At 40.0% G+C, this 17364-nt stretch overlaps 1 protein-coding gene across 9 annotated transcripts in view; it reads left to right on the top strand.

Annotated features, from left to right (window-relative positions):
* Positions 1-17364, top strand: part of TMEM182 (transmembrane protein 182) — a 390855-nt gene that overhangs the window by 52365 nt on the left and 321126 nt on the right. For 2 of the 9 annotated variants that reach the window (XM_057558317.1, XM_007172113.3), the window contains one exon: positions 10233-12614. The exons of the other annotated variants lie outside the window; for them this stretch is intronic. In XM_057558317.1, the coding sequence (XP_057414300.1) occupies positions 10233-10453 (221 nt within the window). In that variant the 3' untranslated portion in view covers positions 10454-12614. Of the gene's footprint in view, positions 1-10232; positions 12615-17364 lie in introns of those variants that run through there. 9 annotated transcript variants of the gene reach the window in all.

Here is a 17364-nt window from a genome sequence, read left to right as displayed (position 1 = left end):
TAGTTGCAGTGAGCAGGGGGTACTCTTCTTTGCGGTGCGCGGGCTTCTCATTGCGGTGGCTTCTCTTGGTGCGGAGCACAGGCTCTAGGCGCGTGGGCTTCAGTAGTTGTGGCATGCGGGCTCAGTAGTTGTGGCACGTGGGCTCAGTAGTTGTGGCTCGCGGGCTCTAGAGCACAGGCTCAGTAGTTGTGGCGCATGGGCTTAGTTGCTCCGCGGCATGTGGGATCTTCCCGGACCAGGGCTTGAACCTGTGTCCCCTGCATTGGCAGGCGGATTCTTAACCACTGCGCCACCAGGGAAGCCCTGAGCTGTTTTTCTGAGAGCTAGAGCAACAGGCCTGGCAAATGAATGCTTTCACTCACGTGACATATTACTATGGGGTGTAATTAATCTCCACCCTGAAAGGGAGTCTTCAGATGTGTTAAGTGACCAGACTTTCTGGCCTATAAATAGGATCTCTGGTTTGGAATTAATTTTGCCATGGTGGAAGGGCAGAATGAGTTTCCATCTGCTTCATTCTCCTTTTCCAAAGTACATGTGTCATTAACATCTACTATTTGCCCAGTACTGTAAGGCATTTAGTTTGTTTGCAAATATTCTGTTTCATTCCCCACCCTTCCCCCAGACTGTCACTTTGCTCTTTGGTTTCTTTACTAGATTATGTTATGCATTTTCTGAGGCCTTTTTTTTATCTATACTTTCTCGTGTAGAAGAGAAGCACACGGAGTACAGATTCATCTGAATGATCAGATCAACATAGGCTGGGTTTGTCCTAGGAAGAATTTTTGCTTCCTGTAACTCAGGGGCTGTCGAGGAGGGGCGGGAGGTTTGCTTGACTGGACAGTGGAAAAAGAAAACGTCCTTAATATGAATAAGCCCCAGTTTGGGTTCACCTGATGTTCTTTCCAGAATGTGCCCTAGTGGGGCTGTGAGGTGGCATGTGCCACCTGGTGGAGAATTCCAGCGAGACACTGGCAGACACGTTTGAAGCGACCTTTCCTTCAGAACAGGAAGGCCCCATGGCAAGTTTATTCTCTTGCCTCTTGGCCAGCCCTGAAATAGCCTAGTCACATGAGAAAGCTCTGACGCTTTAGAAGATTTCAGAGAACAGCATTTCTAGCCGTAGCAAGAGCTCATGCCAAAGCATAACAGTAAAAGTAGCCAGTGCTCATTATGTGCTAGCCCTGTTCCAGGCAGACTTGCTGAGTACTTCACCTCCGTTAATTCCTCGTGACTGCTGTCTGCGGTGGGCACTTGAATTATCTCTATTTTACCAATGAAGAAACGGAGACACAGAGAAGTAAAAAACTTGCTCAGTGATACTCAGCTAGTAAAGTTTAAAGCTTTCTGGACAGTAAACCTAGAAGCAGGGCAGACAGATTCCACACCTGTGCTCTTCAACCACTAAAATACTTCCTGAAACTCAGTTACCATCAATAGACACTTCCTTGGCATTAAGTGAACCTGCTTTTCAGATTAAGCCCCTAACTATTTGTAGGGATGGATATAACCTCATGATGGTTCTCTATCAATAATTGTTTCTCAAGAGAGTACAGAGTTTTGAATATATAGGATGTTTAATGCCTAAAGTTATTACACCAATCTAAGAAAGTAATAAATATTTGAAAAATCTGACAGATGATAGACATTATGTAGGTTTGGCTGACTAAATAAAACATGAGGCCAGAAAATGAAGGGGAAGAGGCAACTCATGTATTTGGGAAGTAGTATGAGGAGGTGAGGGCAGCAATGAATATTTGGAAATCAGATAGATGTAATGAAGATGTACAGTCGTGAAGTTATAACTGTTTAAGTTATTCAGGCCATCTCAGAAAATTGGAGAAAAATCAGTGGAAAGTGAGTCAGAGAAAATGAAGAGTGGAGATAAGCAAAGAATGTTGATGGTTGACCATTGTGCATTGGTAGTTTTACAATTTCTGAAATATGATATGTAAAAGCGAGCATGATTGAATTATAAGAGAAGGCAATGTGTATTAATTTAAAGAAGAACAAGCTGTTACATAAATACAATTTAAATTATTTTTAAGAACTTCTAGTTTATTTTACCAGAAAAGCTAATTTTTTAATGAATGAAATATGTACTATATGCAAGACTGCTTTGGAAGTATATTACAATATAATAACAAGTATTACTCTTTAGAAAATGTAGAATTGGTAAATTTTCCTTTCCCCGTTATATAATGATTAGAAAAAAATATAGGTGTACATTTAGACTCTGGATGGACCTGTGAGAGTAGATTCAGCCTGCACTAATGCTCGTGTTTCCTCCTCTGGAATGACACATAGGACTTCTTAGAAGTTGAGAAACGCCTCAAACACTGCAGTTTTTAAGATTCCTAACATATTAAAAGTTAACACATGTCAAAATTCGTTTTCATATATTGTGGAATTTTTTAAGTGTTTACATTTGATAAGTCAATACTCCATGCTTTTAAAATACATACATAAAGGTAGTGGCCCTACACATAACAATTTGCAGATATTATCCAAAGTCTTGTATGAGTATTGGGCTCAAATCAGATAATCCTAATAGACCCCAATGTCATCCATATCATGAGGGGGCACATGATTCCATCCCAAAAGGTCAAATCCCTTGCCAGTTCTCAAGGGAGATATCTAAATTTTATCCACTGACTTAAAGCCCAGAGATTCTCTTTAAATATCTGAGGAGCAACTCTCTTTCCAAAGGAGTCCCAGGAAAGAAACAGTTCATGGATGGTAGTCTGGCCCTAGGTTGGGGACCACTTCACAGGGGTTCATTTTATAATGAAACTTCATAACATTCATTTTTATGTCATATTTTATATGTTTCAAATAATACATAATGAAAGTGTGTAAAAGGGAATTGAAAACAACTGGTTACAGAAAATCCCTGTGCTTTAGGCACTTGGAGAGCTTAGCCTCTTCGTGAGCACTAGTGCATGACTGCCGAAGGTTTTGTTGGCAAAATTGATGTTTGAGGAGGAGAATGTCAGAAAAACAACTGTGCCCTCAGTAGGGCTTAGTGGGCCTGCTCGGGGTGTGGGGTGAGCCCGGGCAGCTGCGCTCTAGGTCACCGCTGTAACATCAGTAAGCCCGGGGCCATTTTCTCTTTTGGGAATACGATCATGTTTTGTAAAAAGGGTTTTTTTTGCCAATTTTCTTTCAAAACCGTTTGCCTAAGGAAATGCTATTCATCCTTGCAAAACGCAATATTGCTTTCATAGGAGCTTAATTCATAATAGCCAAAACCTAGAAAGAGCCCAAATGTTCACCAACAGATGAGCGGATACCACTGGATGAATTGGTAGGTTCATACGGTGGAATCCCGCTCAGCCGTAAGGAGTAAACTGCTAACACAGGCAACAACACGGATGGATTCTCAGTCATTATGTTGGGAAAAAACAGCCAGAGACAAAAGATGGCCCGCTGCTACGATGTCATTTCTATCAAGTTCTAAGGGCAGCACTACGCTGTAGTGATAGGTGCTTTCGGGGGTGGGTGGTGCATGAAGAACCTCTCTGGAGGTACAGTGATGCATGCGTTCTGTTTTTAATGGGTTGTGGCCACACTGATGTTTAGATTTGCCAAAACTCATCAAACTGTACACTTGAAGTCCATACATTTTGCTCTGTTTAACTTATACCTCAGTTAAAAGACTGAGAAATAATGAGACACAGTAAACAGTAAATAAATGGAATGCTTTTTACCCATTAGAAAAACCTTCAAACCATTGGAGCTAACATAATGCCTTCAGATATTAGTATGGGCTAATGTAAGAAATGTTTGTGTGAAGACTTTGTGTCTCTTCCTCAAAAACTCCTTGTGGGGATGTTGTCGGTTATGTACGTCATTGTTCCTATGCAGATCTGCAGAAGACATTTTTTATATATTTCTTCATGAATTGCTATGATTCCTTTTAGAAAATGATAGTAAATACATAGCTTATCAAGTTTCCTTTTTGTTCTTTCTTCTGAGCATGTCAGATCTAGGCTTACCATTCCATGAATGCTGCTGTCCTTAGCATTCTTACCCACACTCCAGATTTTTTTTTCTTTATTTCTATACTTAAGATGAACTCTTGCCCTGCCTTCCAGGCAGCTCCACCTGGAGAAGTAACCTAGTCTCCAGCTGCCTCCTTGGAATAGTTTCCATATTGTAGGATATTTTGGAATGTCTTCAACCTAATGTGTCACACCTGCTATCAGGGTTTCAGTTTGAGTTATGCCACAGGCTAAACTTTTGATCTCGGTAGACAATTAACTACTGCAGACCTCATTTCCATCCTCTGAAAATAGACACGATGAGTAAGCTGGTATTATCATCCCTAGAATGTTATGAAGCTTACTTTCTAGTTCTATGTAGATGCCCTTGCTGAAAATTGCCCTGTCTCCCCCAGTGTGTGTGTCCTCTGAACAGAGAAAAGATGAGTTCTCCTGATTCTAATGTAGTATTCACTATAACTTCCTTTATGAAGCATTTTTTTTGACTGTGGAATTCCACGGCCTTTCCTATGGCCACTGAAAGCCGAAATGAGTTTCCACTGAATTTGTGTCGAAGCAAAGAGGCCAATGAATCATCTTGAATTTATGATTCTTCCCCAAGTAACCAATAACTGTCCATGATTCAATCTATTTAAGTACATTTCAAAGGCAATTCAGTTACATCTAAGCAGCTAAAGATCAAGTTTATTGTTTTTCAGTAACTCCAAAAGGCTTTTTTTTTTTTTTTTTAAATATAGGTATATGTACTTCTAGGCAAGAATATAGGGGTTTGGCATTTGCCTATCTTTTGAAGAAGAAAGTTTTCATTTCTGTGGCTAGCTTTTCCCTAGGAATGCATTTTAAAATCCAGTTTTTATAATACAGTATAAAAGATCTTTCTAGGGACTTCCCTGGCTGTCCAGCGGTTAAGACTCCGCGCTTCCAGTGCAGGGGGCATGGGCTCCATCCCTGGTCTGGGCACTAAGGATCCCGCAGGCCCTGTGGCAGCGGCCAATCAATCAATCAATCAATCAATAAATGATCTTTCTAGGATGCCTTCTTTTCTGTTCTTGTATCTGTGGAATATTGAAGACGTGCAGTTTTATTTCTCAGTCCGTGACTTGGCGTTGGGGAAATCCTTTTGGTTTTATTTCCATGTTTTTTATCATTAACAATTGCGTCCCTAATTTGTGACTGATTTTTATGTGACCTTTGTTTCGAAAAATGTTTTCCAAATTGAATGTATGACATTTGTGAGAGAAACTGTGCAAAAATCGTAAGCTTGAATGGCTCTTCCCCACAGTGCCAATAAAAGAGACCCAACGTGTTCTTGATGTGACAGTTATTTGTCCATTGTTTCATTGTGATCACAAATCTCCGTGGGCTTTGGGACCATATTTTGATTATGCTTCCATTGAGCAATTTTATGAATTTTTGTTGGACTTCAAATGATAGAAATTATAAAATTCAATAGGAAATAAATTATGCTTTCAAAAGGTATGACGTAATTTAAATATAACTTCATTTAAAACAAATTATTACCTGAATATTAGCAATATTTTCTATTCCTGCTAAAATCACCGTGGCAAGTGGGTTTGAAATGTAACTCACTTGTCACTCAAGACAGTTACTGCTTGTGTTTTTATGAATGAGGGTCTTAAGATATCAAGGGAAAAAGATTAAGATTTTTCCATAGTATTGGTATTGCCCCAGAGGAGACTCTTCACTTGGTAGGTGGACCAAATCAATAGTACTACTGTTCATTAATAGTCACGATATCCCACAGAAAGAAGATGTGTCTTTCTGGGTGTGTGAAAGAAACACACATACTCTCCTCCCACCCCAACATATCCAACATATGCACTCTCCAACACACGCAGTCACAGACTTCCCCCACACGTTTTTTTTTTTTTGAGTAATTCATTTTGTTTCTTGTTGTGAAATATTTTCAGACTTACACAGAAATTGTAAGTCGCTTCACCCAGAGACTCCATTCAAATTTTGCTAATTTTCCCAATGATGTCTTTAATAGCAAAAGAATCCAGTCCTGGAACATGCTTTGCATTTAGATGTGTCATGTGAGTATCCATCAAACCAGAATAAATCCTTCTTTGACCTTCATGAGCTTGGCTCTTTTGAAGAGTACAGGCCTGTGATTTTCTAGAATGTTCCTGAATTGATTTGTCAGATGCTTCCTCATGATTGGATTTAGGTTCTTCATTTTTTTCGCTGCAGTATCATAGCAGTGATGCTGTGTTTTCATTGAATCTCATGAGGTGGTGAGTGACATCAGTTTGTCATGTCCTTGGTGATATTAACTTTGATCACTTGAGTAAGGTGGAATTTGCCAGGTTTCTTTAGTGTGAAGTTACTATTTTTTCTTTACGACTAATATGTGTTTTGTGGGAAAAGACGTTGAGCCTGTGTAAATATTTATTTCTCATCTAAATTTCATCCACTAGTTTTAGTATCTGTTTTTGCTTCTTGCCTGAATTAATTATGACTTAACTGATTGCCAAATGGTGATTTCTAATTCAGCTATTCCTTCTACGTTTGTAAGTTAGCATTCTGAATGAAAGGCATTCCCTTCTCCCCACTATTTATTCACTCGCTTATTTATATCTCTGTGGGCTCATGTATTCCTGTTTCATTTGATGAGATGTAATGGGCCTCTATCACTATTTGTTTGATAATCAAATGTTCTCAGAATTGGCTAGCAGAAGCCCCATGATCTGGCTTCTGAAATGCCCACATTATTCTCTGAGCACATCTGTACTTTTTTGGTATAACATGATGTTCCAGATTCACGTGGTACTTTCTGTCCCAGCCTGGACTCAGCTATTTCTTAGAGACGTCCTAATTCCTGGTATTTAGAAGCCAAGATCCGGACACTTGGTGTCCTCCATGCTCCTGGGGTGTTGTTGCTCCCAGACCCTCTCAGGAAGCAGAGCCAGAAAATATATCTAGGTACATACACGCACAAAGGTATATTTTAAAACAAACATATACTTCTACTTCTATATTCATTCATTTATCTATCTAAAACCATAGATTCACACTGATACATTCAATTCTAAAAAACACCATAAAGTTCATTCTAGCTTTCCCCCTTTTCAAATTTGTGACTCCCTTTTCAGGCAGTGAAGAACTTGACTCCAATTAACCTCAATATATGTATTTATTTGATTAGTCTAGCTATAAGTACCAGTCTCCTGACTCTTAGCCCCTTACTTCGTGCAGGCCCCCATCATCCATTTTTGCTGCCATAGTAGCTAAACCATTGGCCTTTGGTATAGTTTCTCCATGTTTGTTAGTTCATTTTCCTTCTGTTTATCTGTCTGTCTTTACCTACACACACACACACACAAACACAAACAAACACACATGTATACATATAAAACACTGGCAATTTAATGGGTAGGGAAAGTAGGGAAGCACTGTTTTACTCCATGGGTATAATCATAAGCTGATCTGATATGAATTAAATGGACTATATCTCCAACTAGTGAACAAGTTAAAAGGTTGTAGTGATAGAAACAACTATTATTCATTGCTTTCAGGCTGTAATTGCTCTTCAAGTAACAGCAATAATTAAATATAAGTTAATTCCTCCTTATTAAGAATCATCTACATGATGTCCTGCAATACTTTTAAAAAATACTGTAAATTCAGTAATGGGTTTTGCAATTTTTGAAGAAAAGGTGTATAAATCTACTGGTTTTTCACAAAGTAAATTTTTAAAAATGAAAATACCTGAAAGCACAAGAGATTCACATGATGTAAGGAAGATTAAAAAAAACAGGGGCCTTCCCTGGTGGCGCAGTGGTTGAGAATCTGCCTGCCAATGCAGGGGACACGGGTTCGAGCCCTGGTCTGGGAAGATCCCACATGCCGTGGAGCAACTAGGCCCGTGAGCCACAACTACTGAGCCTGCACGTCTGGAGCCTGTGCTCCGCAACAAGAGAGGCTGCGATAATGAGAGGCCCACGCACCATGATGAAGAGTGGCCCCCGCTTGCCGCAACTAGAGAAAGCCCTCGTACAGAAACGAAGACCCAACACAGCCAAAAATAAAAATAAATAAATAAAAAAACAAACAAAACATATCAACAAATAATAAAAAAGGTTTGCAATGTGTTGGCATAAGGCAAATGGTATGCAAATAACCAAGCCAAACCTTTACATTAGCAGAGCATACTGTCTGTATATTTTCTGAAAAAATGTTTTGAAATGCTCAGAGTTGCTAGACAACACATGGCCTCACCATATTGTTGTCAAAATCTGAGGCACGGCTCGGCTCTGTGAGGAGTTTGCTCGCCGGCTATGGCTTTACTATTTTTCTGTGATGCAGTTGTCGTTCAGTGGTTAAATTGCTCTATTGTGTGCTCCGGTATTTGCATTTACATTACAGACAGCAGAGTGAAGGATGGTTCTTATTAGTGAAGCATCTACATTGATTCTTCACAGCTTTGTAGTTTGTATCATGATTAGGAGAAAGTTTCAGCTCTGATGCTGACATACTGCAACATACGTATGGGCCCTTCTTCCGTGTTTACTTGTCAAGACTCTTTATGAAATTGATGACCCAAGAGGGAGGGGACATCCTAAATGCTGGAGGAGCACAGTTAACCCCAGAAGAGTGATGGACGGCTAGGCTTGTAAGAGCAGCTCTCTCCTGCCCACGTTCCCCAGCCTCTGCTCCTGACCACAGGGCGGTGTTTACCTTCTAGACAGAGTATCAATTAGGATATGGAGATTTTATACCTGATGGTCCAGTTAGTTAATTCAGAGAGTACAGTGGATCCTTGGCGAGTTTGGATTGAACTTTTGGACAAATTGCAAGTGTCCTTAAGTATATTTTGCTTTGGGGCAAATTCGTGTGCGGGGACCTCACTCACTAGTGGGTCAGCTTAGCAGGCTCTTCTGAATCTGCAGCTCAGTGCAGTGGTATCGCCTCCTTCTGTTGCAGTGACAGTCACATGGAAAAGCATATGCTTAGTAGTATTCTCAAATTTTAGCATTCATAAAGATCTTCTGTCATATTGCTTGTTAAGGTCAAGGGTCCAACACCATGGTACTTCTCTACCCTTATAATTCCAACAATATTTTTGAATAGGTGGATTGCAGTTACATTGAAATGGTTGATAAATTATCTTGCCTTCTAGTTAGTGGTTAAGCATTTTCCATCCCTCCCTCCCTCCTTTCCTGCCTCCCTCCCTCCCTCCTTCCCTCCTTTCTTTCTTCCTTCCTTTCTTTTGTTTAATAAGGCCCTTGATCTCAAACCTGAGGTTTTATATTCCACAGAATGTTTCTTAAAGAGTCATGTATATTCTTTTACATTAGTTCAGTGCTTCCATCTCTGTTCTTGTCTGGTACTTACCTTGCCTTCTATTTTCATTGCCATATGTAACTGAAACACCAGTTAGCTGTGTTACAATAATATAACAAAAGTCAGAAAGACCTGAACTGAAAGTCAGCTATGAAAACTACCAGCTGGGGCTTCCCTGGTGGCGCAGTGGTTGAGAATCTGCCTGCCAATGCAGGGGACACGGATTCGAGCCCTGGTCTGGGAGGATCCCACATGCCGCGGAGCAAGTAGACCCGTGAGCCACAACTACTGAGCCTGTGCGTCTGGAGCCTGTGCCCTGCAACAAGAGAGGCCATGACAGTGAAAGGCCCGCGCACTGCGATGAAGAGTGGCCCCCACTCGCCGCAACTAGAGAAAGCCCTCGCACAGAAACGAAGACCCAACACAGCAAAAAAAACAAAAAACAAAAAAAAAAACTACCAGCTGAGTTTGCATATACTTAAAACTGTGGGTTAATAGTACCTGTTTCACAAGTTTATTGTATATATTGAAAGAAATAATGTATAACAGTGCTTGTCACAAACGAGGCATACAGTAAAAATGGATAAATGTTAGAAAATAAATTCCGCTAGGCAGGGATCTTTGACTCTTATAGCTCACAAGCACCTAATACAGTGCCTGGCACACAGTAAGCACTCAGTGAATACACGCCATCTGTTGCCGTTTTTCTTCTGCAGCTGTAGCCCTCACCTCAGTGCTCTGAAAACTAAAGATCAATGGTGTGCCTATACAGCATACAATAAAAGGTCTGACACAAAGTCGGTGATTTAGCTAGAATTATATTTTTATAGTTATATCATCAGGCGTATGATTGGTCTGATATAGCATTCTTGGGCAGACATCTTCAGAAAGGCTAAAGGTCTTTTGTTTTGTCCTTCTCAGGCATCCTGTTTTCCCTGGTGGTGATGCTGTATGTCATCTGGGTCCAGGCAGTGGCTGACATGGAAAGCTACAAAAACATGAAAATGAAAGACTGCTTGGATTTCACCCCTTCTGTGCTGTACGGCTGGTCATTTTTTCTGGCCCCAGCGGGGATATTTTTTTCTTTGCTAGCTGGATTACTATTTCTAGTTGTTGCACGGCATATTCAGTTACATCACTAATCAAACTGTTGCCACCAGTATTTTCTTGAGAGATTTTAAAACAGAGCATTTTTTAAAAAATTTTGTCTCCATGATCCTAGCATAGAATGAGTTGATGTAACTTTTTAGCTGCTATGTGAATTATGCATTTTACTTGTGATCTTCTCTAATAAGAGGGTCCGAGAATCTCTCCAGACTCCATCTTGCTTCCATCTTATCTAAGTGCTCTCAAGAATCTAGTTTTTTAGGGAGCAGGTAACATGGGCCTTCCCTTCACTGCACTTGTTAGAGTTTGCGGGTAACAAAGGCCTGGCAGTAGCAGAAAACAGTCACCAGGGGCAAATCATGATTTGAGTTAAGCGTCCTCCTTGGCATTCACTTCTGCTGCTATTAAAAAAATCCTTTGGAATCCCATATCTGATAAAGAGGTTACTATCCAGAATATATTAAGAACTCTTGCAGCTTAACAACAATAACAGCAACAACAACAAAGCAAATACCAGATTTAAAAAGGGGCAAAGGACCTGAGCGGACGTTTCTCCAAAGATGATGTACAAATGGCCAAAGAAAAAAAAAAAAGTCCTTTGGAGATTAATTAAGAACAACAAACAAATGTTGTCAGAGAATTTACTCCATTTCTTCTCCACACACATAAATATCCACATACACACGTACTGACACCTGTGAGCAGATTATTCATTATTTAAAAATAGACAGCAGTTGTTCTTGTAGCAGGGGCTGCGTGAACTCATCAGTTACAGTGGGTCACAACAAAAACAACGTGCAATTATCCCGCTTTCTTACCAAAAACAAGTTTGGTTATGTAACGTATTCACTTAATTGTGCATGCTTACATAAATCCTAAACTATATTTAAAAGAAGCAAATCTGTACACCAAATCACATACAATGAAGATTGGATTTTTATGAACTTCAAGTGGGTTAATTGTATTTGTAATATGGTTGAAAACATGTAAAAACCAAGCGCCTTCACTTTGTACATGATTCTATTCGATATTTTTAGATTTCACTTAAAAATTATATTGCTAATATGTTCAGCATGTGAAAATTTATTGACGAAATGTGCTTTTAATATGCACTCAACTATAAACTTCCGAAGTACTTCCAGATGAGGATAACAGCCTTGCTTTATTAAAGACCATGAAATGTGAACTTTTCCCAGGACCTTATGGATTATAGTCCTTCTGATCATTTGATTCCCTTAACTATCGTCCCTCCCTGTCTTCAGCTTTACAGCAGGTATGTTAACATTTACAGATCTGCTCTTTCCTTTAACCTCTTGGAAGATAACTTTTTGGGGGATGGTTGTGGGAATGATTCTTTATTATTCACTAGAGTAGACATTCTGCATATCAAAGATTTTTGTTTGGCACTAATTTTGATTGAAATCAAATCCATCTGAGAAGCCTAGGTCGTATTTGCGTTTTGGAAGCCTCCCGACCGAGGAGTTCCCTGTTGGTGAAGGAACAGAGGCCCTGCGTGGTGTGCGGACTGTGTTTCAGGCACAGCATTTTACTCCGCAGCTGTTTGAATACCGAGGGCCTGACTCGGAGGCGCATTAAAGGGTGACCACCTAGAAGCCGCTGTAGGATAGAGGCGTTGTTGCTTTCACCCCGGGGTCCCATGATGGGGAGATTGCCTGAATCTTCTCTGCACATCTTGTACTTTCCATTAAACCTTCTTTCAGTGGGAGGGCGCTCTGGGGGAAGAGTGAAGATCTGAGGTATCTGCAGATCACCAGGGCATTTTAAGGGTTAGTGACAGGACTTGCCTGTTTAAAAAAAAAAAAAAAAAAAAAGAAGACTTCAGGGCCTTAACTGGTCTCTGAAGCCGTTTCAGTTTTATCATAAACGTTTTCCTGGTCCTTTCCTTTGTCTTTTTCTGTTTCCTTTTTATATTGCTTCATTTATTTCTTTGCTTTTGGCTTGATTATTACAAAAATAATTATGGGTTCTGTTATGCATATTGACTGTGATATTAAGTTGTGGCATGCTATTAAGTTTTCCAGACGATGCTAGATGTATTTGCTTAGTTCATGTCATCTGTAAATACAATTCCTTTTTGTGGAACTTTGGAATGGAGCCTTTTTCTATGTATTATATACATCATTTAAATTTCACATGCAAGCTGCTTTTAGTAAAGGTTTGAATATTTGTAGTTTTCAGATGGTTAATCTTACTTTCTAATACTCATGCGACTACCATATATTTATCTTAAGGCAGTTGGCTGAATATCTGATGTACATGACACTTTTACACAGATCCACACTTTGGAAGTGTTTCATAGGTGTAATGCATCGGTCACATGAGTTCAGACACATTTCCTGACCTATTTCACCAGCAATCCATGGAAGAAAGGAAGGCGAGTTGTATTTGCTGTGTCAGTGAGTAAAATATACTTAAAAATAGCAGATATATTCTCGTCACAGCCTTCTATCTCATTTGGGGTAGTATGTTTCCTTTTATTTTTCTATTTGGTGTATTGATTTATTTCCAAAAGCTTTCAAATGAAGTCTTAAAAATCTTTTTAAGAGGATTGATTTTGCGTCATAAAGTTTCAGTTCAACAAATAAGATATCTTTTTGGTGACACTTCTAGAAAGAGTGAGGAAAGAGGGCAGTGAGTTATGTCCTTGGACTTTGGTGAAGGCTGTGATCTCTCCATATCGTGTTTGCCCAAGGAGTTTAGTTCAGTCATGTGGCAGGGAGCACAGGAAACTGGCTAGGAAACCCTCCAGAGACAATGAATGAAGGTGTTCAATTTGGGGTTGAGCGTAGGACTTTAAATAATACTATTAGGTGTGCTCTTACTGGTCATTGGCTGCTTTTATGACTAATCTATGAAATGTATTTACTGAATTTGAAGATTAAATCCACTTACAAGAGTATATTATGATGGAAAAGGTGTCAATGTTTGGTAATTATCTATCATCAACTTTGTGTGTGTGTGTATGTGTGTGTTACGTTTATAAATTTGGATAGAGTTAAAGTGAATAGTGGAAATCAATACATTTGAATAGCACATTTTAAAAAAATTCGGTTTCTCAGGGACAGTGACATAGTTGTTCCCCTGGTGGGCTCTACCAGGAATGGCATCTCATACGAAAGAGATGAAATAGAAACTAAATTTGTATTGATTGTCTGAAGGAGTTAAATATATGGAGACATTTTTTCAGTGATGATCAAGTGTAGGCAGAGAAATTCCAACAAAATCTTAGGAATAGGGTATGTTAGATATGTTAAAAACCAAGGAGGGTGGGGAAGTAGTTAACATCATACATATTATAATGAGCATAAACTAAACAAAGGAACATTTAATCTGATTAGCAGGGAAAGAGGAAAGAATAAAAACGTCCAGTTAGAGCTTAGAGCTTCTGAACTAGCCAACTTAGGCAAGTGGTAGGAGCTGTACCATTACGATCAGCCTGGGCTGGCTGTGGACATGGGAGTATTAGAGAGAACAAGTCTGAAATGACAGAGGAGTACAAGAGGCCCCCTCTGGCTTTCGAAGGGTCATTTTTTTCCCCTCACGTGCAAAATTGAAGGGGCAATTGGATGGTTGAACTTTGTAAAATGATCCACCTCTGGTTGTAAAGAATCATATGGTATAGCTAGTAATTCTATTGCACATGTATATGTATATATATGTGTGGGGTGTGTGTGTGTGTGTGTGTGTGTGTGTATGGAGAGAGGGAGTGTGTGTAGAGAGAGAGAGTGCCTTTTCCCTCAGTACCTCCGTATCCATGGGGGACCGGTTCCAGGACCCCTGCAGATACCAAAATACACGGATGCTCAATCCCTTATGTAAAATGGCATTGTATTTGCATATAACCTATGTATATCCTCCTCCATACTTTAAATCATCTCTAGATTCCTTTTAATAGCTAATACAATGTAGATGCTATGTAAATAGATCCCAGCGTGGCAAATTCAAGTTTTGTTTTTTGGAACTTCCTGAAATTTTTTTCTAGTATTTTAAATCCACAGTTGAATTTGTGGGTGTGGAACTGGTGCATATGGAGGGGAGGGCTGATTATACATAAGGTGTCTATAAGTAGCTATAAGGTATCTATAAGGAAGTAAATTAGAATGATTTTTAATTCTTGAAGTGATGGTTTTTCTGGTTCGCACAAATGACAGCGATAGTCTAAACTGGCTTTATGAGATAAGTATGGTTGGAACCACTGGCATCCTGCACTGCTCCTGAGTGTTGTACAGGTAATCTGGGGGGGAGAAGACTCACTGCAATAGAATAAAAACTTTTAATATTCCATTCTTCTGGGAATCCAGGAGTTAATGGTTCTTCCTTTATATGGCAACTCTTTTTTTTTCTTTTCTTAGCACTTCTTTATCCATTAATTCTAACAAGAGACTGCCACTGTTAAAAAATTCACCAGTGCTTGCAGATAGCATTGGTATTGCAGACTATCTAAACAAATAGATATTTAAACAATACAGCTTAGAGAAGAGTACAGTACAGCTTAAAGAATAATGCTTGTTCCCTCATATTTTGCTGTGGGATATGCAAGACACTATAAGAAATACTGGCATATTGTCTTCACCCCCAGAAAATACAAGAGACATTTTTTTCTCAAGATTTTTACGGGTGTATGTAAATATCTGGAGAGTTGTCAAAGAGAAAGTTGGATTAATCTCTGTGTGTGTGTGTTTATATGTATATACATATGTGGTATGTATGCATATGTATTTGGATTTGGATAAAACTGTATATTTGTCAGTAGGTATACGTCTGAATACACATGTACCTATATACATAATATATGTGTATTTATAAAAATATTTTTAAATCTATAATGTATACATGTATATATATAAGAAATGCCTACATTTACATTATTGTTTGTGGATTTCCACATAGCTGTCTGTCTCAGGCATTCCCAAGCTCTTAAGGTTTGCTGAACAGGAGGACACATGTCATCTTCATGCTATTGCATGCCTGTCCCCATGGAGGGTGAGGGGTATTGGGGAGACTCAGTGAGTGGTGTCATGGCCTCTCTCTCTTGGATCCAGGGCATATGTGGTGATGCATGTGCAGTGGACTATGAACTCTTACCCTGTGAAGGCCCAAGGGCAGTGACCCTGTCTTGAACATCTTCTAGCAATTGATACCTAGCAATTGATAGCTGTTGGTGAATATTTAACAGTTATAAACTTTGCTGGATAAAAGGATTCCTTTATAAAGCAGCATGCCTTGCTGATACATTCATTCAATCCCCCTGCAGAACATTAAGCCGAGTGGATCCCCCCATAGATTCTTTATTTGGTTCACCTTAGGGAGAAGCTTATGGTGTGGTGGGGAAGGTGATAAGTCTGCATCTGAAGACCTGCACTCCGATTCTGGATTTTAAACTTTTGGTTTGGAAAGTTATTCCACCTCATTTTGGTGAGTTCTTCATCTAAAATATTTACTCATTTATTCAACAAATACACACTAATTGTGTATACACTCATAATTGTGTACACACTGTATGTCACAAATGGTGCTAGATGTTGAGTAGATGTTGGGTATAACTAAACAAAGCAGACCTTTAATTGTCACTCTTCAAACTGGGATTCAAGGAAGAAATATAGACAACAAACAAGTGAACAAAAAATAACTATGAATTTATAAATTGTGATAAAGCCTCTAAAGAAAAATACACAAGACGTAATGATAGATAAAACCATGACTGTTGGATAGTCCGGGAATTTCTTTCTAAGAAGAGAATTCTGAGTATTCTGATACATAAAAGATACGAAGCGTCCATCTGGGTGAAAAGCAGCAGTAAAAGGATTTCAGGGAGGGGAACTCGGGGGAGAAAAGGCCTGAAAGTGAAAAGGAGCTTGGCATGTTCTAGGAACAGCAAGGTGGCTTGTGTGGCTGGCATGGAAGGGAGGGTTTGTGGTACAGCTGGAGAAGTAGGAAAGGCCCCATCCTTCAGAACCCTTGAGCCATTAGAGTATAGTCTGAAGGGTAAAACTGAAAGAACCTGCTGGTGGATTGGCTATGGGGTGAGAGAGGGGCAAATAAGGAATCGCCTTCAGATTTCTCGCTTCAGTGAGTGAGTAGGTGGAAGAGACTGGAGCAGGGACGAGAGGAAGGCAAAGGCTTGGGGGAGAAAGGAATCCCTTGCTCGTTGTGATGCTGTGATAGTTGATAAGCCTGTGAAAGGTGCAAGTTGAGACGGTGGTGGATAATTGGATGTGGCCATCAGGAGCTCAGAGGAACCATCTGAGCTGGAGACTTACATTTGACAGTCACCAGATTGAAAGCCATGGGAAAGATGAGGCCACCAGGGAGGATGGCTAGAGAGAGTGACTCTCTCTGCCCTGGGAACCCAACATCTAGAGACTGAGCCGAAGACTGAGCCTGAAGAGAGGCCAGAAGTAGACATGGAAGGATTGGTGGGAAATGTGAGACTGAGGAAGCCCAGAGGGGTGACTGTTTTGAGAAGGAACTGCTGAGAAGATGACTAAGACAAGGAAAGAAAGGTGACCTTAGGCTGTGGAAGCGTGGAGGTTGTTTGTGACAGTGACAGCAGAAGTCTTGGCATGGCAGTTGGAACAGAAGCCAGATTTGATTGGTAAGAGGAGTTAATGAGAGGTGAGGAGGTGGAGAAAGCTTGTTGTGCAACTTCTAAGAGAAGGTGGTCTTTGAAGGAGAGCAGTCACGGACCTGGGTGGAAGAGGATATGAGGACCAGAGAAAGCATTCTTAAGACCTGGGAGAATAAGAGCAAGTATGTGTGTTTTGAAAATTATCCTGTCCAAAGGGAAAGTTGATGATGTGGGAAGGCATGGCTGGAGTGCAGCCAAGGAGCTGCCAGTGTGTGTGGAGGGGCAGCGCTACCTGCCGCCCCTCAAAGGGGGTCCATGTCTAAAAACACCCAGGATGTGGAGAGCACTCGTTACATT

This window comes from Balaenoptera acutorostrata, chromosome 12 (assembly GCF_949987535.1).
Source record: "Balaenoptera acutorostrata chromosome 12, mBalAcu1.1, whole genome shotgun sequence".
Classification (NCBI taxonomy): Eukaryota; Metazoa; Chordata; class Mammalia; order Artiodactyla; family Balaenopteridae; genus Balaenoptera; species Balaenoptera acutorostrata.
This window is presented reverse-complemented; position numbering and strand designations above follow the sequence as displayed.